Here is a 24,752-nt window from a genome sequence, read left to right on the forward strand (position 1 = left end):
AATCAAGTGGCACTAGAGAGCTAAAAATTTGCATCATTTAGGGCCATCTGTGTTAAGTAGATCCAAAATAATTTTGGTATTCATTGGTCATTAAAAGAGATAAATGACTTTTGGTTATCAATACAAATGTTGGACAAAACGAGGAGCCTCATTTTGAGCTTTCTCTTTCACAGCTTTATTTTTATACACTCTTGTGTTTGTCAAATTCCAGACCTTTGAAGATCCAGAGCCGAAATTATTTCATTTTCTCTGATGATCATGTCATTTTATTTTCCAATAAATGTCATTATTTTCTTGCAGTTGCTTTCGTATTTAATTCCAAAGTTTTCTGTAGTTCATTCTAAACCATCCTTTACAAATGCCAAGTGAAAGCTAGCAGGTTTTCTGTTTTGATGGCAGCAATTATAAGTGTAATTGTAAAATTCATTCCAAATTTTATTTAACTTGATAACCAGTTAGCTGCCATCAAGTGCCTGAGATTTCATTTATCATCTGTGCAGGCACACTGTGGAGTCTTCAAACAACAAACTTTACACAAATTGAAGGTCGGTGCTTTTGTCCTTCTCACTCATTACTGCACTGTTTACTGCTGTCTCTGCTATTTTCTCTACCCTTCAGTCCATTTTGCAAGCCGGCTCGGTCTTCTTCTGGAGCAAAATACCATTTTTTTTTCATGATTGCAAATGAGGATGTCCCTCCCACGTCTGTTGAACATACCCCTCAAAAATCATTAAAAGCTGTTAACTTGACTACTGTTTATGTTTATAGTAAATGTCTCAACATTGCTTTTTTGATTTTGCCCTGGCTTTATGTCTTTCTATGAACTCTTGTTTTGGTTCAAATGGAGCTATCATTCCTGTTATTGCATCTGAAAGTAACGATTATGGTGCTTAGGATTTATTTGAACTGTTACCTAGGAAAGAAAACATGAGAGGGACATCTCATTTCTTTTAGCATTTCCTGGAAAAATGGATTTGAAGCCAGGTTTGAGGGCAGTCAGTTGAAGTGAATTCGTGTTGCCTTTTCCCGTGACTCTCATGTTTAATTGCATCCCCTTCGGAGGTCTTCAGGCCTGAGACAGACTGTCCACTGAGCGGTCAAAGACGGCACCTTCCTCCAGAGTCAAAGCTATTAAAAAGGAAAGCCCTGTGCTTGAACATTTCTTCCTGAGGGTTCAAGAGCTTTGCTGAGCATCCCCTTTGGAATTTTAACTCATCTTTGCTCATCAGTGCATTCTGGTTGGATGAGTGAGTCAGTGAGTGACTCACTCAGTTGGAGCAGGGGTGCTTGCCTTTGTAAATGGGTTGAGCACTTACTGGTTTTCCCCTTTTATTAATTTAGTGTGTGATTACTGAGCACCAGTCTCTTCTGGTCCACCGTTCTTCCCTGAGTGTCCTGTCGGGGGAGGGGAGGGGCAGGGGCTGGAATGACCAGCAGAACTAGGCAAGACCCTTCCCATCCTGTTGAGCTTGGTCAAAGGGGTCCAGGCATGTCCAAGCAGGGCTCTGATGGAGATGTGCCAGAGGTGTGTCAGTCCCGTGTCCGCTGAAAAGCAGAATTGGTAGGGTATATATATATTTCTAAAGTTTTTAGATTTAGTGTTGGCTGTGCTGGGTCTTCGTTGCTGCGTGGGCTGTTCTCTAGTTGCAGTGAGTAGGTGCTCTTCCCTGCTTGTGGTGCACGGGCATCTCATTGCAGTGGCATCTCCTGGGGGGGGGGCGTGGGCTCTGGGGCTTATGCGCTTAGTTGCCCTGCTGTATGTGGGATCTTCCCAGACCAAGGATCCAACCTATGTCCCCTGCATTGGCAAGCCAACTCCTAACCACTGGACCACAGGGAAGTCCCAGTAGGGTATATTAATATATTTGTGAATTACGAGGAATTGGCTTACATGACCGTGGGGTCGCCTAGCCAAGCCTGAAGTCTGTAGGGTGGGCTGGAAACTCTGGGACATGAGCTGACGCTGTGGTCCTCAGGGCGACATCTCCCTTCTTCTGGGAAGCCCCAGTTCTGTTCTTCACATCTTTCAGCTTTTTGGGTCCAGCTCACCCAGCTTACCCAGAATGGTCTCCTTTGCGTAGTCACCTCATGGGAGTTAGTCATCACGTCTGCACATTTCCTTCATGGGACACCTGGATTGATTGACAGCCAGGTGCTATAGCCTGGCCAGGTGGACAAATCGATGGCATTCACAGCGGGTCATGGACCCACTCGCCCTGGTCTTGGTGTTGGGTCGTATCTGTGTGTTTAGCTGAAGAAAGACTGAATGCCCAGTGCTGGGTCATTTCAGCTGCCTGGTCAGGGGCTCAGGGAGTGAGTCAGGGAGCAGGGGTGGTAGATGCCAAGGGGCAGATGGGGGACCACCTGGCTTTCTCTGGAATCTGGAAGGAGAGAAATGTGGCTGGAACGTGGCTGGGGGATAGATAAGTCTTCGGGGAGTGGCCAGGCTGTGGCTGTCTCGTGTGTTCGGGAAAGAAGCTGGGACTTGGGCATCTTGGAGTTCCAGGTCCCTGAAGGTGCTCAGCAGAGAAGAGACTGAGCCAGGCTGGCCCACCTACTGGGTGTCTGCAGTGGCGGAAGCTGTATCTATGGAGAGCTCTTCAGGCTCTGCTGGGCTATAAAGAACACGGGCACCATCTCCCTGCTCTCCTGGGAAAAGCCCCCAATCAGCATCTTTTGGGGAGCACTGCAGGGCTATGGGTGCCTCAACCTGGTGGAGGAGGCCCTGAGCAAAGCGGGTGCAGATGGCGGAGTGGGCAGGAGGGAGAACTTTCCAGCCCACTTGTTGGGAGGTGGCCTGGGCACAGCAGAAGGTGGAACTGGACACAGGCAGGTGGCTCAGAGGATAAAGCATCTGCCTGCAATGTGGGAGACCTGGGTTCAATCTCTGGCTCGGGAATATCCCCTGGAGAAGGAAAAGTGGCGACCCACTCCAGTACTCTTGCCTGGAGGATCCCATGGATGGAGGAGCCTGGTAGGCTACAGTCCATGGGGTTGCAGAGTCGGATACGACTGAGCGACTTCACTAGTCCCAGTATGTGGGGGCTCCTGAGCTGGCGTGGAGGGCAGGGGAGGGCTGGTGAGCAGACCCAGTGGGAGGAAGGGCCCTGTGTGCAGAGGGGCCGTCTTTCTTGGTCTGCCCTTCTGTCGTGTGCGCCTGCTCTGTGTGTCATCACAGCCCCCCGGCCAGCTCTTCAGGTCTTGACATCCAGATGACGTCTGCTCCTGGGTGGGGACGGTGTTGCTCTCGAGAACATCGGCCGGGCAGCAGCCTGCTCTGGACTTTGTTCTCCATCTTGTCCAGCAGCCAGCAGGAACTAGACAGAACCTCCCCCACCCCACCCCACCATGATCACCAGTGTGCCCCAACCTCTCCCGGGTGCCAGATGCTGGGCGCCTTGTGGTGAATTCAGTCATGAACAGAAGCACAGTCTCTGGCCTCAAGACACTCTGATGTTTCATAACCCGTGGGCTCTAATCGCCAGGACTGATTCCCCAGGGACCTGTGAGGTGCTGTTGTCAGAGGCCAGGGCGCCAGGGATCTGTGTGTGGTCCTGATGGGAGCTTGTATGCTCTGTGGCTGGGGTGGGGGTGGTTGGAGAAGGTACTTCTGAAAGAATCCATTTGTTGGCAGATTTTGAGCTTTCCCCACTTTCTTTCAAAAGAGGTTTTGTCTGTGCTCTATGCTGAACAACTTATAACAATGAGAATGCCATTAAGTAGAGGAAAAAGCATCTTTTTATGAATAAACAAGTACATTTGCACAAAGAAGGGAGAAGAGGTAACAGTACGTTTGGGCTGAATTGTGCAGCCAGCAAATCCATATTGGAAGCTCTGTTCTGAGTCCTTCCGAGTATGACTGTATTTGGAGACAGAGCTTTTAGGGAGGCAATTAAGGGGAAGTGAGGTAGTTAGGGTGGCCCTGTTCCCGTATGCCCTTGTGAGAGGAGGGAATCGACATGGACCGGGACTTCCCTGGTGGTCCAGTGGTTGAGACTTCGCCTTCCAATGTTGGGGTGTGTGGCTTGGGGAGTTAAGATCCCAGATGCCTCGGGGCCAGAATACGAAATGTAAAACAGAAGCAGTACTGTAACAAATTCAGTAGACTTTACAAATGGTCCACATCAAAAAAAAAAAAAAAAAAAAAACTTAAAAAAAAAAAGTCATGGACACATAGGAAACCCACAGGGAGGAGGAAGTTGTCTACAAGCCAAGGGGGTGCCCACCTGCTGACACCTTGGTCTGGGGCTTCTGGAAGTCACTTGGTCCATGGATGCTATAACATCCCTTATTGACTCACCCCTGTAACTGCAAGTACCGATGAGTTTCCTGAGCTTGGTTTTGACCTCCTAGCCTCCTCCTCACCCCGATTCACCTGCCGTCCAGGGGAAGGGATCTTGTCGAGGTGGCCAGAGCATGATCCAGGCCCTTGACCCTCTTCTCCTGGAAACAACACTGCTGAGGTTTCCTTTGTCCTCGGGGCTCCACCCGCTTTGTTCTCTCTGTGACTTCCTCCTCCCGTGCCTGTTCCTCTGGGCCCATGGAGCCCTGTCCTGGGGCCCCGTCCCTTCTGAGCCCGTGTTCCTGGAGCAGGCCCACGAGCTCCTCGCCGTCCCCCTCTTCCATGCAGACAGAAGGACAGATGGACCCACGGCTTCCTCAGCCATCCCCCTCCTTGCTGGCTGGTCTCAGCCCCCCTCCTTTTCTGCTTTCACGTCCTCGGTGCACCCACTGTATTTCCTTCCATTCCTCTGTCTACCCGCCATGGCAGCATGCTTCCGGTTCTGGGGAACCTCTTCCGGTTCTGGGGAACCTCTTCCGGTTCTGGGGAACCTCTTCCGGTTCTGGGGAACCTCTTCCGGTTCTGGGGAACCTCTTCCGGTTCTGGGGAACCTCGGGATAACTGAGGAGTCAGGCGCCCTGCACGGAAGATTCTAGGAGAGTAATCCCCGGCCAGGGGAGGCCGCTGCCTGTGTCCCGGCTCCGGGCCGGCCCTGCCTTTCCAGACCACGGGGATGGTTGGCTGAGAGGCCAAGGTGGCCGTGGGGTAAGGGGTGGGCGGGCGAGCAGGGGACCGGGCACTCGGGTCTCCAGGAGAGACGTCGCCCAGAGCTGGTGTCTGGAATAGCCATAGTTAGTCTTCCCGACCAACTTTTCCTTTGGAGAAGAAGAGACTGACCTGCGGAAATATTTTTAATTACCTAACCCCGAGCTTTTCTTTTTTGGACAGCATTGATAAAAATTCCCCTTTCTCTGCCTCTGAGTACATTTTTACAGAGTTCTTAATTTGTGCGCGTGGTTTAAATCTCTGACCTGCCTCGTCACTGGTTGCCGAGATGCAGCTATGGAAGAGTCTGTAGAGGGGTCTCCGGGGTGACATTTCAGGACAATGGTCGGTGTTGGGAAGTCTGCATGCCTCTCCTTTCTGGTTTCCGTGGACTTATGCTTTAGCGGATTGTCTCGCATTTTGCTTTAATTAAAGCGCTGATGGTGGCTTGCTCCAGGCGAGACGTGGCTTTCCCGGTGAACCAGGCAGTGACATTGGAATCATCATTGCGGTGACTAATTTCATGCCTCATTTTGGAGGAAGTTTGAGGCACTCTGCTGTTTCCAGGGTGCTGGTCTGTTTTGGCTGGAAACCATCATGAGGGTCAGTCCCCCGTGTTACAGCTCGAGGGACAGACAGTGCCTCTGAATCACTAAGTAAAGAAAGGGCGGTCCTGTGTGCCATTTATAGTCGGTGGGGGTGGGGTAGGGAACAGCACATTCTGTTTTTTTTTTTTTTTTTTTCAATTAGTTTTCTGGTGGTGAAATGTACATAGGTAAAATTTACCATCTTAGCCATTTAAAGGCGACCCCTTAGTACACTCATGATACTGTGAGCCCGTCACTGCTATCTGGTTCCCGTGCATTTTCACCACCCAGAAGGAAACCTGTGAGGATCACTCCCTGTCCCCCCTCCCTCAGCCCCTGGCCATCTCTCATCTGCTTTCTCTAAGAATGTGCCTATTTTGGGTGGGTCGTGTAGGTGACACAGTGAAGTGTGTGGCCTCTTAGGTCTGGCTTCTTTATTAAATTTTTTATTGGATTTTAGTTAGTGTTGGGGTATAATTTTAACTGCAGTAACGTGTTTCTGCTGTACAGCAAAGTGAATCAGCTATACATATACATATATCCCCCTTTTTTTGGATTTCCTTCCAATGTAGGTCACCACAAAGCACTGAGTAGGGTTCCCTATGCTCTGCAGTAGGTTTTCATTAGTTATGTATGTTATTGTTATGGTTGTTCAGTCACCAAGTCGTGTCCGACTCTTCGCTACCCCTGGCAGCATGCCAGGCCTCCCTGTCCCTCACCATCTCCTGGAGTTTTGCCCAAGTTCATGCCATTGCATTGGTGATGCCAGCCAACCATCTCATCCTTTGTTGCCTTCCCCTCCTCCTGCCTTCAGTCTTTCCCAGCATCAGGGTCTTTTCCAGTGAGTTGACTGTTTGCATGAGGTGGCCAAACTGTTGAAGCTTTAGCTTCAGCATCAGTCCTTCCAAAGGGTATTAAGGGTTGATTTCCTTTAAGATTGACTGGTTTAATCTCCCTATAGTCCAAGGGACTCTCAAGAGTCTTCTCCAGCACCATAGTTTGAAAGCATCAGTTCTTCGGTGTTCTGCCTTCTTTATGATCCAACTCTCACAACTGGAAAGACCATAGCCTTTACTGTATGGACCTATTTTATCCATAGTATTAATATCAATAGTGTATACATGTCAATTGCAATCTCGCAGTTCATCCCAGCCCTCTTTCCCCTACCTTGGTGTCCATATGTTTGTTTTCCACATCTGTTTGTCTCTTGGCCTCTTAGTATATTTTCAGGGTTCATCTGTGTTGTAGCCTGTGTCAGTACTTCCTTCAGTTTTATGGCAGAATCATATTTCTATGTTATGAATAGACTATATCCATTCATCAGTTGATGGACATTAGTTCTCACTTTTTGACTATTGTGAGTCATACTACTATGAACAGTCTGCTACAAGGTTTTCTTGTAACACCTGTTTTTGTTCTTCAGAGAGAGAGTTGAGCGTGGACTGCTGGGTCATACGATAATTCTCTTTAATTCCTTGAGGAATGGGCATTTCTTTTTCTTGTATGAACTGAATTACATATGCAAGTTGATGTGGAAACGTGCCCCCTCCTTCTTTATGTGAAACCTTTCTCTCTAGGGCAAATGCAGGGCCGTCTTTGATGTTTTTGGACATCTAGGATCTTCACTGAGATTCGAGGCCCAAGGGGTTCAAGTTCACGCAGCGTTTTTCCCTGAGCAGGAGAGGGGGTGTCCGGAACGAAGAGGAGGACACGTGAGGTCAGAGTCACGGGACAGCAAATCAATCTTGAGAAGTTAGAAATCACAACAGATATATTTTTCCAGGAGGGCTTCCTGTCAAAACCCAGGATTCCTAATCAAAGATGGCAACATCAGCATTATTTACAGCCTCCTAAATCGTGGAACCTGTGACATGGGAGGGCCCCTGGGCCAAGAAGACTTGAACCCTGTCTTCTAGGAAATGATTGAGCATGGCCGTGCATCAGACCTCTTCCCTGCAGGTTCCCATTTCATTCTCACAAGATTCATCCTCTGGGAGAAACCAAGAGAAATCAATACTGCCCTACCTCGGGGTTCAGGGGCCAACTTTGGGATAAAAGGAGCAGACTGCGGGATGCAGCTATGGTGTGTCTCTCGGCTCTGGATTGTCGGGGGTGTCACCCCTGATCAAGGCCTGTCCCTCCCCCTGCTGGGGGGGTGTGGGTGCTTGGACCTGCTGCTCTTTGTGTCACTCAAAGCAGGTGGTCTCAAACCCTTGCTGTGCATGGTTTATTCCTCCGAGTGTGATCAGCAGGAGCATTGACAGTAAATGCTGACAGATGTCTGCAGTAATGGACATTGCTATGTCATCCAAGTGGCATTTTGGTTTACTGGAAAATCATCTTAATTTTATTTTGCAAAACTGTTGGTTGGAGACAGATGGAAAATAAAAGTTCACTTTCATCTTTCACTAGAGGGAGCGGGAGAAGTCTTTTCCTTTGGTCCTGGGATGGGAGGTGCGTTCATTTCCCAGGACTGCCTTAAGAAATGAGCGCAGTCTGGATGGCTTAAAGCTTCAGAAATGTGTTCTCTCATGCTTCTGGAAGCGTCTGCAGGGCCACCTTCTCTCTGAAGACTCTGAGGGTCTTCTCTCTTCTCCTCCAGCTTGTGGTGGTATAGTTGCTAAGTCATGTCTGACTCTCTGCGGCCCTATGGACTGTAGCCCACCAGGCTCCTCTGTCTGTGGGATTCTGCAGGCAAGAATACTGGACTGGGTTGCCATTTCCTTCTTCAGGGGATCTTCCTGACCCAGTGATCGAAGCCATGTCTCCTACATTGGCAAGAGGGTTCTTAACTGCTGAGCCACCTGAGAAGCCCAGTGAATAAATAAACAACCCTGATCTAGTGTGCGCTCATCTTAATTTGATTTCAGCTGCCGAGTCCCTATTTCTAAGTACGTTTGCTTCTGTGGTCCCTGAGGTTAGCAGTGGGACATGCTTTGTTGAGGAGGGGACATAGTTCTACGCACTACGGGCTGGTTTGTGCCTTGGGTACAGGGCAGCCAGTGTGTGCAGGGCGTGGGCTTAGGGCAGGAGTGGGAGGGAGGGCCTGGCTCTGAGTGTCGGGCCCTTGTTTGTTTCACGGTTTCCTCTCTTTCCACGAGAGGACTTTCTTTACCTGTTTGGCTGTGTCTGATGCTGAGTGTCTCCATAGCCTTGACCATCATCTCTAATGGTTTTTCTGGGAGTAGTTGGGGTAGGCTGGGGCTTGGGAGCAGTGGGAGGTGCTGGGAGGGCAGAGAGAGGCAGGCTCCCTCCTGCATCCTGCCTTCTCTGCCGGGCCCCTTGGCCCACCCGCTTATGTTCCTCCAAGTCTCCGTCGTGAGAGTTTTCAGTGCATGAGTAGAACACAAAGGTGATATGTCGTGTCCTTCAGTCGCTGTTTTCCAAACTGCCTCACTGTGGTGCCGGCCCTTAAGATGTTCTGAACAGACCATTTTCCTCTCTGAATTTCAAGTGTGTTTCAGGGGATTGCCATCATTTGAAAGGCATGCTTTGCTTCCTGGAAACTGTCTAGACAGGTAACCAATTTTCACCAATTTGGAGGCAGCGGAGGCCTGTTCAAAGGATTGCCCCCTTCTTGCTGGGCCTCCTCACTATATGGCTATGCTGGTAAAAAGTGAAAAAAAAAGAAGTTCATAATTTAATTCGGATTTGTTCTTGCCGAGATTCCGGTAAGACTCCTCTGTTTTGCATGAGTCAGTTCCTAGCAAATGGGTTTTAGAAGGCTGAGGAGAGCACAGTGACTCCAAAGAAGCAGGCTTTGTTCTGGAAGGTGCTAATGGGTCCCCTTCTCTTTCTCTTGCTGTGTACTTAGTGCTACGTGGTCCTGCCACTGGGTCCCAGCTCCGGGGACCCCTGTGCTCTGCTGAGCGTCTCAGCCTGGCCTCACTCCCTGAGTCAGGGCGGCTCCCTGGCCCTTTGTCATCTTCCGGTTCCTTCCATCCTTGACCAAACTCTCCTGGGACCCTGAGTGCCCAGAATAGGGGAACCAGGATGAAACAGGTGTAGGAGGTCTCTCCAGGAGTGAGTCTTAACCACTGACAGGAGGGAGACAGGACGGAGCACATGACCCCTGCTTCCCCACGGTCTCCATCCACGGGCGCATCCTTGTGTAGTGCAGAGGGGGCTAGCTCCTCCCTCCAGAGGCCCAACTGACCGAAGGACTGAGGGCTTCTGCCCTCTGGGGACCGTTTGTGAGGCAGTCACACAGGAGGGAGGCTCCTGTCTAACCTGGTGGTGCTTAACCAGGGGCTGTTTGGGAAAGTCAGAGACATCGTTCAATTGTGACAGTGAGTCTGTCCGTGTATGTGTGTGTGTGTGCTGTGTAAGATTACCTGACATTTGATGGGCTGGAGCCAGGGGTCGTAAAAGTGGACCTGCCCAGTGAAAATGACCTGTGAGAAGCACGGTGAGACCTTTCCTCACTGTGGATGTTCTCCAGGGGAGGCATAACACGTTCTTTATCTGTTTCATTTTAATTCTAATAAAAGCAAGGTAACATGCAATTTACCATCGAAAGTTTTTTAAGTGTACAGTTCAATGGTGTAGTTATATTCACTAGATCTCTATAAGGTTTTCATCTTGCAATACTTTAAACTCTGTCCCCTTTAGAAACCACTCCCCAGCCCCTGCCCCTGGCCACAACAATCCTGCTTTTGGTTCCTGTGAGTTTGCTTTAGATATAAGTGGAATCATACAGCCCTTGACCTTTTGTACTGGCTTATTTCACTTAGCATAATGTCCCTCAAGTTCATCTGTCTAGTAGCGTGCATCAGAATCACCTTTGTTTTTGAGACTGACTTATGTTTCATGGTGTGTATCAACATGTTTTCTTTATTCATTCATCTGTGGATGGATGTTTGCATTGCTTCCACCTCTTGGCAGTTGTGTATAAGGCTGCAGTGAGTAGAGATGTGTCTATGTATCGTTCATACTCTGCTTCCATTTCTTCTGAATAAACACCCAAGATGGGATTGTTGGATCATATGGTAGTTCTCAAGAGTCTTCTCCAATACCACAGTTTGAAAGCAGCAGTTCTTAGGTGCCCAGTCTTCTTTATGGTCCAACTTTCACATCTGTACATGATTACTGGAGAAACCATAGCTTTGACTATATGGACCTTTGTGGGTAAAGTGATGTCTCTAAAGATGTGCAAGGAGATCAAACCAGTCAATTCTAAAGGAAATCAACCCCAAATGTTCACTGGGAAGGGCTAATGCTGAAGCTGAAGCTCCAATACTTTGGCCACCTGATATGAAGAGCCGACTCATTGGAAAAAACCTTGATGCTGGGGAATATTGAGGGCAGGAGGAGAAGTGGGCAACAGAGCATGAGATGGTTGGATGGCATCACCGACTCAATGGACATGAGTTTGAGCAAACTCTGGGAGATAGTGAAGGACAGGGAAGCTTGGTATGCTGCAGTCCATGGGGTCTCGAGGAATTGGACATGACTTAGCATCTGAACAACAACAATATGGTAGCTCTGGTTTTAATTTTTTGAGAGCCTCCATACTGTTTTCCTTGGAGAAGGCAATGGCACCCCACTCCAGTGCTCTTGCCTGGAGAATCCCATGGAGGAGGAGCCTGGTGGGCTGCAGTCCATGGCGTCGCTAAGAGTCAGACAGGACTGAGCGACTTCACTTTCACTTTTCACTTTCATGCATTGGAGAAGGCAGTGGCACCCCACTCCAGTGCTCTTGCCTGGAGAATCCCATGGAGGAGGAGCCTGGTGGGCTGCAGTCCATGGCGTCGCTAAGAGTCAGACAGGACTGAGCGACTTCACTTTCACTTTTCACTTTCATGCATTGGAGAAGGAAATGGCAACCTACTCCAGTGTTCTTGCCTGGAGAATCCCAGGGACAGGGGAGCCTGGTGGGCTGCCGTCTATGAGGTCACACAGAGTTGGACACAACTCAAGGGACTTACCGTCTATGAGGTCACACAGAGTTGGACACAACTCAAGGGACTTAGCAGCAGCAGCAGCATACTGTTTTCCTTAATGGCTATACCATTCCCCTTCCCATCAACAGTGCACAAGGGCTTCAGTGTGTTTGCCCACACCTGCTATTTTTGGTTTTTTGATAGTAGCCATCTTTATGGATGTGAAGTAACATCTCACTGAGGCTAATTTGCACTAATGGTTAGTGATGTTGACCACCATTTCATGCCTATTGGCCATAACAAATAGATTTTTAAGAGTAGGAGCTTGCATTGGGTTCACTGAAGAATGCTTTCCTTGTTAACTTTTTGGTTTGGACTTTGTGATAGTGAAACCTGAAACTGCTCCATGAATCACTCCTCTAGTGATTTCCTCTGACTGCTCACTTGTCATTCAGGATTGCATGAACTGACGCGTTGGCGTTTGAGATGGGGAATGCTATTTGAAAGACCAGAGTCTGCTTCAAGGAAGCTTGGTTACAAAGAGAAGAGGTATTTTTTGAGTTAAGACACAGAAGATGTAGGTAGTCTTGATTGAATGCGGTGTAAGGAACAGAAGCATTGTCTTTCGTTTTGTTCTGGATTCTTATGTGTCTAACTGTGGCTCAGACTGTCACATTCTGGAATCTCTCCAACGTGTTTCCATCATTTAACTGCATGAAGCCATCATGTCCAGTCATCTGCTCTGTTTAATTTATTCCCTATGAAAGATGCAAGCTCTGGTCCAGGGGCACCTCTTGGCTGAACTGGTCTTATTACACTTATCTGTATCAGGAAAGTTAAAAAAAAACAGCAAAACTCATGGTTTCACAACCCTGAGGAAGGAAAGTGTGGTCAGAACTGAATCAAATGGACAGAAAACACTGAAACCAAAGTCCTAGAGAGAAAGAAATGAAACAGCTAAAAGAACCATGAAACGACAGGAAACGCTCAAAGTTTGCTAACTGCTTATGAGCCTGGTTCTTCTGAGCCTCTTTGGCCATGTCCCACATCTTCCAAAGATGGAACGTTGAAGTCTGAAAGGAGAATTTGTGGACCGTATATATTTTAACTTCAAACCTCCAAATGGAATCATTTTTATGCATATTCTGGAGAAATATGTAAATTAATAATTGCTTCATACATTATTCAAGAAAAACTTATTTTGTATCACCGATAGCTCTTGTAATCTTATATAAAGATATGCTAATGGGTTTAATTAAAATAATTATACTGAATAATGTAGCCTGAACTTTACCCTAAAATAGTGTCTATTAATCTTCATCAGTAGTAATATTTTTAGACAGAGAGACACTTACAACATTAAACCAATACTAGATGGAAAATATGTTTTTTTTGTTTTGTTTTACAGTTTGGATTAAGTTGGCATTCTCATGAGATGCATGACAATTAAATTTGCTTAGAGAAGAGTATAAAATGTAATTTCTTTAACCTGAAGTGTTCCGGCAATTAGCAAACTTAGGGCATTTCCTGCCATTTCATAGTTCTATGCGTTTCATTTCTTTGTCTCTACGACTTTGGTTTCAGTGTGTTTTCTGTCCATTTAATTCAGTTCTGACCACACTTTGCTTCCTCAGAGTTATGATATCATGAGTTTTTTTTTTAACTTTAAATTATACTTTATTGTTACCCTTCTCAGAGATGATTCTCTCTCTCTCTTTTAAGCTGTATAATTCATTTACAATGTTGTGTTAGTTTCAAGTGTACAGCATAGGGGTTCTGTTACACACACACACACGCCTATATATGCATGTATATTCTTTTTCAGATTCTTTTCCATGTAGGTTATTATAAGATACTGAGTATAGTTCCTTGTGCTATAAAGCCCTTATTGTTGATCTGTTTTATACAGGGTAGTGTGCTAGTTCCAAACTCCTAAATGACTCCTCCCTAATCCTCTTTGGTAACTACACATTTGCTTTCTATGAGTCTATTTTTGTTTTGTAGTAAGTTCTTCTGTATCAGGCTTCCCTAGTGGCTCAAGTGGTAAAGAATCTGCCTGCAAGGCAGGAGACCGGCTTCAATCCCTGGGTCAGAAAGAGCCCCTAGAGAAGGGAATGGCAACCCACTCCAGTATTCTTGCCTAGAAAATCCCCCGGTCAGAGGAGCCTGGTGGGCTACAGTCCGTGGGGTCACAAAGAGTTGGATGCGACTGAGTGATGAACGCTTTTCACTTTCTTTTATATCATTTTGTTTTAGATTCCACACATAAATGACAGCATATGACACTTGACCTTCTGTGTTTGACTTACTTCAGTTGATGTGACCATCTCCAGATCCATCCATGTTGCTGCAGATGGCATTATTTCATTTTCTTACTGATGAGCAGAATTCCACTGTGTATATACACCACATCCTCTTTATGCGTTCATCTGGCAACGGACGTCTAGGTTGCTTATGCCTTGGCTATTATGGATAGTGCTGCTGTGAACAGTAGTGTGCCTGTATCTTTTTGGGTTAGAGTTTTTTATCTGTATAAATGCCCAGGAGTGGGATTCCTGGATCATAGGGTAAGTCTGTGGATACCATAAGTTCTTGATTGCCTGAATGTTAAGTGAGGATGCTAATATTAAGAGGGACACTCAGCAACTTGCTTGTCTTTTAAATGCACGAGTTGCAGGAAGAGGGACCCCTTCCAGGGCCTGAAACTGGGCTCTTGTCTAACACTCGGAAATGAAATGTCCGAGGAGACAAATGTGCTGACAAGGCAAGAGATTTTATTGGGAAAAGGCGCCTGGGTGGAGAGCAACAGGGTAAGGGAACCCAGGAGAACTGCTCTGCCATGTGGCTCGCAGTCTCCGCTTTTATGGTGATGGGATTAGTTTCTGGGTTGTCCTTAGCCAGTCATTCTGACTCAGAGTCCTTCCTGGTGGCGCCCGCCATGTCCAGCCAAGATGGATGCCAGAGAGAAGGATTCTGGGAGGTGGTCGGACATGTGGTGTCTCCTTTTGACCTTTCCTGAACTCTTCCGGTCGGTGGTGGCTTATTTGTTCCGTGTTCCTTACCAGGACCTCCTGTCATAAGACAACTCATGGAAATGGTGACCATGGTGCCTGGCCAGGGTGGAGGTTTCAGTCAGCGTGCTTCCCCTAACAGAAGTAGAAATAGCTTTGCCACTCGCCCCAGTTTTGTTTCTTGTCTCTGTGTCTTGCAGCCTTTCAGTCCCTGCTCAGTGGTGCGGGGAGCCCTATTGTAGGTTTTGGTGGTAATTCACAGTTTTACCTAAAGCCTTTATGTGCCCAAGTGTGCAGGCAATTCAAGTGTGTGCTCTCAGTGTGTCAGTGGGTCAATTTTTTTCAGTTGTGTTTGAGGCCCAAATACATTTAGAATTAGAGTCCCTCCTCACGTGGACAGATCAAAGCCTTCCCAAGTTCAAAGAGAAATGCCAGCCAGGACTTAAGCTGCCATTTCCTTAATTTAGGTACATTTAAAGTCAAATCTGAAGGAACAAACTTCCTTAGAAAGCAAACATGGGTAAGTTCATTGACGACTTAAAAAGCAGGAGACGAATACACAAAGCTGAAGACAGTGAGTTCGTCTACTTTCCTCTTGTGCTGATCTCTGTTCCTGCTTAGACCCCATCCCAGGGGTGTGTTCGCCCAGGTTATGTGGTCCCCAGCTCACGCCCTCAGAGGGCACAGAGGAAGAGACCCTCCTCCAAGCTCAGCCCTGTGTCTTGGGCACGTCCCAGAGGCCCCGTCCCCTCCCTGCCCCTCAGCCTCAGGGAACTGAGGCTGCCCCTCCGATGGCCCACAGGGAACCTTGCCAGGGCCTGGGTGGGGTCCCGGCCTCTCCTCTCCCATTCAAAACAGCCTTGCACATTTTGAGCAAGACTTTGTTTGAAAAAGAAACCGATTTACCAAAAGCAATGTAAAGAAAATAATAGCAGAAAACAGACCTCCCCAGTGCTCTGTATTCCTATTATCCTTCCTGTCTCTGAGAGTTGGCAAATGATTCTACACATTATTTACCACTTTAATCAGGACTTTATAAAGGTTTTCACTGAATGGAGAGTTTTGCACGTTGAAGAAGTTTGTTTTTTTGTTTTTTTTCATGCCGACCATTTTTTGAAAGCCTTTATTGAGTTTGTTAGACTGTTGCTTCTGTTTTATGTTTTGGTTTTTTAGGTCCTGAGGCATGTGTGGGTTTTAGCTCCCCCAACTAGGGATTGAACCCACACGCCCTGCCTTGGAAGGCCAGGGAAGGCCCCATGAAGGTTTGTGTGTTCACATTTGCACACAGCTGCATGCTCTCTGGTCTCCTCACCCAGGGGTGGCCCTGGCTGTCATCTGTGAGCACTTATGATGAGTTGGGGGTGTCCCATCATCTCTGTGGGGACCCTCCACCCTCCTGACCGTCTTTGGAGGCTGCCCCGTTAACCACTGTTAGGCTGCATCCTTTCCCACTGGGAGGTATCTGGAAAGCCCTCTTCCTGAGTCCACACACTACAAGGCGCAGGCAACAGCTTGGCTCGGAGCCGGCGTGCTTGTCCAGGGTGGGGCCCCAGCTCCTGGGTGTCGGCCGCCTGCCTCCCTGTCCTGTCTGCATTGGGGACTTCCGTTTCTGGAGGTATCTTCTGCAGGTGAGATTCCTCCCAGCTGCCTCCATCAGAGGCAGGAGCCCCGCCTTGTCTGCCCGGAGCTCACATCTCAAGGGGCTCTTGAAGCGGCAGCCCCATGCACTTGAAAGAGACCTGAATTCAGTGGAGCAGCTGGACTCCACCAAGGAGCCCAGAGCCTTTTTCTGCAGGCGCAAGCAGAAACCCAAACACTTAGAGATCTCGTCAAAGAACCAATATTAGAACTGGGCCAAACAAACTGGCTGGGCCCTTAGCGAGAGTGGGCGATGGCACGTGCTTTTTCAGGAGACCTAGGCTGCCCGGGGTCGGTAGGGGAACCTCAGGGTTCGCTCTGCCTCTTCTGGCAGCTGGTCAGCCTGGAGGGGATACATTTCGTGTATCAGCTGATATGGCCCATTTCTGTGCATGGAAAGCAGGGAGGGAGAGAGTCTTGAAGATGAAGGTGCTGTTGTGCAAAGGTCTGTCAGTCAGTGGAGCCTCCCTGGTGGCTTAGCCATAAAGGATCTGCCTGCCAAAGCAGAAGACCCAAGAGATGCGGGTTTGACCCCTCGGTCAGGAAGATGCCCTGGAGAAGGAAATGGCAACCCACTCCAGTATTCTTGCCTGGAGAATCCCACGGATAGAGGAGCCTGGGGGACTACAGTCCAGGGGGTCGCAAAGAGTCGGACATGGCTAAGCAACTAAACAGCTGTCAGTTAGTGAGTCCTGGGGGTTCTACTGTGTCCAGGGTCCTTGGGCAGACCACAGCTGTGGGGCCCTGGTCTGGGCGAGACAGACACTTGGGATGCCTAACCTGGAATCTGTGTGCCTTGGAGAGAACGATGGCTAAGCTGAGGACTGAGAAGTTACCAAGGTAACTCTGTTTGGGGGCAAGGACAGGAGGGATGGGAACAGTGACCCAGGAAGAGGGGACAGCATGGACACAGCTTCGGAGTTAGCAGAGGGCCCCGGGACAGGGGGGAGACTGGGAGAGGCTCCACATGGTTGGAGAGGGTCCTGCTGGTAGAGTTGGAGGCCGCCGACCGGGAGAGCTGGGGAGGAAGTGGGGCCAGGGCCTCGGAGGCTGCTGGGCAGTCAGGAGCAGGGCAGTACCGCCCTCAGATGTCAGTTAGACTTGCCTCTTAGGAAAGCGGCTCCAGCTGCGAATGGGCCGTGACCTTGAGGGGCTCAGAGTGCCGGCGGGAGCTCCCTTGGGAGGGGGTGGCTTCCTGACAGAGGGACACAGAAGTGGCCTGGACCAGGGTGGGAGCTCTAAGAATGGAGAAAGCAGTAAAGGCAAGGTGTGTGGGATCAGGAGGATCTGCCAGGCTCTGTGATTGGTCCAAAGTGGGTTTTAGGGAAGACAGAGTAGGAGGCTGTGATCTGGGGGTTTCAGGGTGCAGTGCTCTGAGCCTGGAGCACCAGGGCATGGGGTGGGGTCTCATCTGAGGCAGGGGGTTTGCTGCTTCTGTGAGGCTGCCCTGAACCCAGCTGCTGGGTGTGTGTGTGTGTGTGTGTGTGTGTGTGTGTGTGTGTATGTGTGGTGCTCAGGAGAGAGCTGACCCCAGAGACAGACACTAGGAGTCAAGCTGGATGGAGGGGGTCCTCCCCGGGGGTATGTGGACAAAGGCGAAAACTCTAGAATAGGACAGCTAGGACACCCACCTTTAAGGGAGGGGCAGGGGACAGAGGAAGGTGGCTGCCCCGGGAGGTGAGGGGTCACAGCGGTGTCACGGGAAGTCACCTGGGGCCAGACCTGGTGTCCCCGGGGCCCGGGGCCCGGGCAGGAATGGAGGTGGGGTGGCGGCTGAGGGCGGGTGCAGGGAGCCTGCGGGGCACCTGTGGGGCGGCAGAACTGAGCCCTCAGCTTGGGAACCGTCTGTACAGGGCAGGGAGGTGCGGGGCGTGGGGCTCTGGGGTGGTTTCAGGGTGCGCACACGTGTGACAGGAAGGGGCCGCTGGGGTGAGATCTGGGCCCCCTGGAGAGTGCCGGGTGGGAAACGTAGGCGGCCCTTGAGCAGACGGTGGGGCGGGGGGTCCCCTCCGTGGGGCCGGGTGCTTGCCTCCCTTCACCTGGAAGCATGGGCAGAGGCCGGGCGTCCATGTAGACTTGTTTCGGCTTGAGTGGTGGGCAGGGCTGCCTGTCCATTTTCTCCTGAGGGTTTTGGTTTCCCCTGAAGGCGGAGGTGAGCTGAGCGGGGAGGGGCTGGGATCCTGGGCTGGAGGAGAGACGAGAGAGGCTGAAGTGGTCACCACGGCAAAGCGAAGGGTGGCGTGGAGCCCAGGACCACCAGAGATGGGGAGCTGGAGATGGGGTGTGGAGGAGACACGCCCTGCCTTCACATCGTTCCATCTGCCCATCCTTGTTGTGTTCTCCAGGACCCATGTGGGTTTGTGTTCTTCTCTGATCTCTGTCATCCTCACGAACTGAGACGTGACGTCCCTGGGATCCAGATCACCCGGAAGGATGCCCTGTTAACCAGCCTTTGGGGGTCATAGCGGGTCCAGCCCTCCCTCTGTGGGCGTCGCGGTGATGTCAGGTGGCAGAGCCTGGGAGCCCTGGGCAGCTGGGGGTGGACCACGAAGGCCCGCCTTGTTTGCCGCTGTCTGTCGGTCCTCGTGAGCTGGTATTTATCACCTGCTGAAGGCAGATGCTGCTTCGTGGGGTTCAGGATGAAAAGAGTGGTGCTGATGGGTCCTCTCCCCCCGGGGACCCTCACAAACTAGACAAGACAGTTTCAGGCCTGAGCGCTCAGCGGTGCAAACGTTTATTATTAAATGTCACAATAAATATCTTTCAGTTTTTCAAAGCAACTCCGAGGTAGTTGAAGCCGAACTTCGGAAACAGGAATGAAATTGTTTCCATTGAAGGTTCTTTTCAGAAGTTGCCTCTCGGAGCGGGGAGTTGGGATTCCTTGACCTGGTCAGCATTGAAGGACGGGGTTACCGCTGGGGGAAAAGGCACCAATAAGTCTGTTGTGCAGACTTTTTTTTTACAAATTATTTATGTATTTGTATTTTATTTTTGGCTGTCCTGGGTGTTGCTGCACGTGGGCTTTCTCTTATTGCTGCTTGTGGGGGCTTCTCTTTAAGTGCCGTGTGCAGGCTTCTCATTGCAGTGGCTTCTCTTGTTACAGAGCACAGGCTGTAAGGCACACGGACTTCAGCAGTTGGAGCTCATGGGCTCAGAAGTTGCAACTCCCAGGCTCTAAAACAGGCTCAGTAGCTGTGGTGCACAGGCTTAGTGGCTCTGAGACACGTGGGACCTTCCCGGACCAAAGACTGAGCCCGTGTCTCCTGCATTGGCAGGTGGATTCTTGTCCACTGAGCCACCAGGGAAGCCCTGTAGTGCAGACTGACAGGTAAACTTGGGTTCCCCAGCCTTGAGCATCTTGACTGTGGAGCGTGGAAGCTTTTGTGGGGTGGTTTCACTCTTACCCTGGAGGTGGATAGACTGGCTCCACAATCTGGCAAACGGCTTCACTTTCTCATCTGTGAAAGGCATTGGTGGAAGACCTCTCTCGTTTGGCCGTGCTGAGGGCTTATTGCCAGGAGAGGCAAGCTCCTAGAGAAGTGTCTGGCAATTACAGAAAATTCACAGGTGATACCAGAGGAAACCTGAACTCATCTTTGAAGTTACTTGAATCTGACCGCTTAACTCTTGGACACCAGTGTTAAAAGGTCCAAGAATCTCTCAGGCATTTTCCATGGCTGTCCCTCCAGTTAATATATTTTTATTCATTTAAACATGTAAGGTATAGTTTGTACATGGTCATACAGGAGAGTTCTGCCCACCCCCTGCCTTCTTCAGTCCTTCACTAGGGATAAGCTCTCCCCAGACTCCATCCCCGGGAAGCCCCTGAGGTGTGCTCCCTCCCTCTAGTTGTGCCTTTTCTTGAATGTTCTAAAAATGGAATCAGTTTGAAGCTTTAAGCTTGTCTTCCATCTCAGAATGCACTTGAGTTTCATCCGTGTCAGATATAATAGCATCCTGGTATTTTTCATGACTGAGTAGTATTCCATTGTAGGGACTCACCTCTTGAAAACATTTGGGTTGTTTCTAGTTTTTGACAATTTCAAGTAACTGTACACATTCAGGCCGTCGATGCACAGAGTCAGACACGACTGAAGAGACTTCGCAGCAGCAGCAGTACACATTCAGACACAAGGTTTTGTGTGAGCCTGAGTTTGCATTTCCGTGGGGCCCCTCTCAGGAGTGTGATTGCTGGGCTGCGTGGGGAGTGCTTTCTCAAACTTGCAGATCCAGTTTTCTTTCAGACCTGTAGCATCTGCAGAAAGCACATGGTATGGTCAGATTTTTAGTTTTATTTTATTTTGGCTTAGCGATTCTAGTAGATGTTAGTGGGATCTCTTTGTGGTTTTAATTTGCATTTCCTTGGTGGCCAGCTTGTCACGTACCTATTTGTCACCCACGGATCTTCTTTGTAAACAGCGCCTCTTCAAAAAATCATTGGCCTATTTTAGGTGGAAGATTGCTTTCTTATTATTGAGTTTTAAGAATTCTTTGTATATGGTGGATATAAATCTTTATCATATGTGTGATTTGCAGTTATTTTCTCCTAGTGTGTGCCTCATCTGTTGTTATCTCAGCAGAAGTTCTTTTGAAGAGCAGAAATTCTTTATTTTGATGACATATAATTGATTAATTTTTTTTTCTTTTATGGACTATGCTTTTGTCATGCGAAAGAAATCTTTGCTTAGCCCAAATTCACAAGTATCTTCTTCCATGTTATAGTTTTTAGAATAGAAGATCTATGGGTCTAAGTTCCGTTTAAAGTGAATTTTTATATAGGGAGTGAGGTGTGGAAGGAATTTCATTTGGTGCTGGAGGAGGGGGCGCCTTTGTCCCTTTGCTGCAAGCCAGTCGACCATATACACTCAGGGTATTCTTTTAAAAATGGGTTTCTGCCTACTTGCTTTTGGAAAACAATGCTGACAACTGTTTTTGGTAATAGGTGTGGCACTATCTGTTCATCCAGTGCTCTTTTCAATTAGATTCTGAGCTTTATTGCAGCCCCTGGAGGTATTTGGATGAAAATAGTTTCCCTCCATTTCGTTCAGGAAGGGGGTGCCCAGCCTGATAGAAGGAGTCCTTTAGAGTGACAGGCAGGGGTGGGGGGCAATCCCAGCCAGGGTCAGGACTCTAAAATTCCAGGACTTTTCCCCAACCAGCTATAAATGATGGGCACTGAGGTTCTGGCTTCCCACCATATATTCCCCCCTCGCCCCCCCACAGAACTAAATTTTAATTCTAGCTCAGCTCAGTACTAACTGCGAGATCAGGGGCAAAGTCATTACCATCCCCATTGTCAGTTACCTTGCCTTCCAACACAGCTAACTCCCTGTAGGATTTATGTTGAAATTAAAGATAAACTATATAAGGATTTAGCACAGTGCAGGGGCTTCCCAGGTGGGGGCTCAGTGGTAAAGAATCCACCTGCCAACGCAGAAGAGATGGGTTCAATCCCTGGGCCAAGAAGATCCCCTGGAGGAGGAAATGGCAATCTGCCTAGAAAATCCCACGGACAGAAGAACCCGGCGGGCTGCAGTCCATGCAGTTGCATAGAGGCAGATACGACTTAATGGCTAAAGCAGCAGCAGCAGCATAGTGCAGGGCATGTATTAGAATCTATCGTTATTACCGTCAATTTATTTTTTGAAAGTAGGGTTTCCTAGAAGATATGGAATATAAATATGGGAAATAAAGGTACTAAAGAAGAAAATGATTCCAAGTTAAGAGACCTAGATATACAGGCAGTCATTTTTGGAATGGAACAAAGGCAATCACTGTAATTGTTGACAGTGTGAGGCTGCAGTGCATCTGATGGCTTGAGGGCACAGGTATTCTTTTGCTATAACTTCCTTAGAGTTAAGGAGAAAATCACATAAAAGCTTAGCGCAGTATAGGCATTCATTGGCAACCCACTCCAGTACTCTTGCTTGGAGAATTCTGTGGACAGAGGAGCCTGACCGGCTGCAGTCCATGGGGGTCGCAAAAAGTCGGACACGACTGAGTGACTAACTTTCAACTTTCACTTCTCAGGCATTCAGTGAGCAAGCGGAGAATATTGGCTTTAGCTAATGCTGTTGTTATTATTATGTGTCAGGATAACCATGTAATAAATCTCCATTGTTTTGTGGATCAGAGGCTTTTTATTACCCCCTCTATTTCTGTTGTGTTTAAGCATCATCTGGAAAGTGTTGCCTTCTTGATCTGCCTCTGGTTCTTCATAGTGATTGCAATTTTGTATTCACATTTGCCAAACTGCATGATGCCCAACCTTCTTCTCTGCTCTTGGTTTGCAGGGGGCAGCGCTGAAATACTTGCCAACTATTGTCAACGATGTGAAATTGGTATTTGATCCCAAAGAGCTCAGGTAAGGAGCACCCAGGGCGAAGGCTTCCCCCATACCATGCTTGGACTCCTTTAGTTCATGGGATGCCCAGGGTTCTGGTTCATGTCCACGAAGGTCCGTGCCCTGGATCCTTCTGGAACATGTTCTAGCTCATTATGTGAAAAAGGAATCATTTATCAACAGTCACAATAGTTTCTTTAGAAGATTAATTTTAGCTTCACGCATTAAATAATACAAATTTGGCATTTTGCATCCTTTAGAGTTGAAAATTCAATATGTGGTTCTTGGGTTTGGGTTTTGTTTTCAGAACCTAAACGTTTTGACACAGGAACTTTAATGTTCGCGTCTCACCTCCTCCACACAGCTTCTCTCCCCGGGGGTTCCTGACCGAGAGCAGTGAACCTCAGACAGAGGAGCCAGAGGTTGTCAGTTCAGGTTATAGTAAAACCAAAACCAAACCAAACAAAACTCCAGGCAAGGTGGACATTGGCTGTCAGACCTCGGAGTCACGCTGGCGATGGAGTCCTTCCTTTCCGCTTTCAGTATTGCTGCCATCGCTGTCTAAGCCCAGTCTCGGGTGTATACCATGCAGATGTCACTGCATTTGGAAAAGAGGTGTCGTGAGCAAGTGGGTCCATGGCCTCTGTGACCCCAGACATCACAGCACAGTCCTCGTCTGATCCTTGATTGGATTTTCTTAAAATTAATTGATTTATTTTAATTGGAGGCTCATGACTTTACAATATTGTAGTGGTTTTTGCCATACATTGACATGAATCAGCCATGGGAATACATGTGTCCCCCATCCTGAACCCACCTCCCACCCCATCCCATCCCTCAGGGTCATTCCAGTGCACTGGCCCTGAGCGCCTTGTCTCATGCATCGAACCTGGACTGGCGACTTGATTTAACATTTGATACAGTATACTTATCTCCAGGTGATGGCACCATTTGACTAGCCAGCAAAGCCCACCTAAATATTGGTAAAGGGCCATGTGTCCCCTGGGTGGTTAAACGGAATGAAAAGCGGTCATCCTTCCTGCACTTTATGTCCACCGTAGGTCACTCCTGCCCTGGGAGTGAGGGGCGAGGGGCTCCTGGGGAGCTGCTCGCCTCATGAGTCATCTCGTGTCTGATGTGCCCGAGGATTTAGCGTCCCGCGTGGACACATTTGTTTGCGGCCCCCGGACACCGACAGTGCCAGTTCTAGCTTAACAGGCGCTCGATGAGAAAAGGAGGAACAAACGGGCCCTTGGGCACCGTGTCTGCCCACTTGGGTCTCTGCACACCCGGCTCTCAGACAGTGGTCCAGGCAACAGCAGCCCCAGCGGGTCCGGGGACTTCCTGAATGTCAGGCTCTTTCCCAGATCTTCTGAATTAGAAATTATGGTGGGGTCCAGCCATTTGGTTTCAAAGATCCCTCCAGGTGCTTCCAATGAATGCTCCTGTTTGAGAACCTCAGATATGGAGAAAACGGGATGAACAAGGAGCTGAGGTTGGGTGGGTCATGGCCTCACTCTGGGCTGCCTTCCTGGGGCTCACGGGCCAGGCCTCCGCTCATTACGGGGGTGACTTCGATGTTCACAGCTGGTGCGTGTGCCTTGTGCCTGAAGACCACCGCCCCCCGCCTTCCCCAGGACCAGTGCCATCTGCTCTTGGGCCCTTGACTCTTTCTGCCTGCGTGGGTTCCTCTTCAATGACTTTGAAAATCATGGATGTGTTTTTCCTTCTTTGGAAGACTGAGTCATGTTGTGATGATACAGAAGAAATCACAGAGGAGAATAGCTTAGAGTTATAATGATTCCATGATGATCTGGATCCTTCCGGTTATCTTTTGTGCATGCACGTGCACGCACACACACAAACACACACACATACCCACAAACTCACACACACCCACATACACCTCCAAATGAATTCCGCATTACATTTTGTAGCTTACGATAGACTTCCTGCACTGAAGACATCTTGTTTTCCCACATCCCGAAGGAGACTTCTACACCATTACCATAATCTTGCGTCAGAACAGTTTCATCACCCCAGTAAGATTTCTCGTGCCCGTGAAGAGTCGCTGCCCACTTCCACTCCAGTGCTCGGCAATGCTAATCTTGCTGTCTGCATAGGTTTGCCTTTTCTGGACATTTCATATAAATAAGTGAAGTGCAGTCATCAGTCGTGTCCGACTCTTTGCGACCCCGTGGACTGTAGCCTACCCGGCTCCTCAGTCCATGGGATTCTCCAGGC

The 24,752-nt window shown here is 48.8% G+C and overlaps 1 protein-coding gene across 4 annotated transcripts in view; it reads left to right on the forward strand.

Annotated features, from left to right (window-relative positions):
• DOCK1 (dedicator of cytokinesis 1) overlaps positions 1-24,752 on the forward strand; it is a 556,998-nt gene that overhangs the window by 161,600 nt on the left and 370,646 nt on the right. For all 4 annotated transcript variants that reach the window (XM_070781087.1, XM_070781089.1, XM_070781088.1 and 1 more), the window contains one exon: positions 22,459-22,529. In XM_070781087.1, the coding sequence (XP_070637188.1) occupies positions 22,459-22,529 (71 nt within the window). The remainder of the gene's footprint in view (positions 1-22,458; positions 22,530-24,752) is intronic.

The sequence above is a fragment of the Bos indicus genome, chromosome 26, assembly GCF_029378745.1.
Source record: "Bos indicus isolate NIAB-ARS_2022 breed Sahiwal x Tharparkar chromosome 26, NIAB-ARS_B.indTharparkar_mat_pri_1.0, whole genome shotgun sequence".
In the NCBI taxonomy this organism is placed as follows: domain Eukaryota; kingdom Metazoa; phylum Chordata; class Mammalia; order Artiodactyla; family Bovidae; genus Bos; species Bos indicus.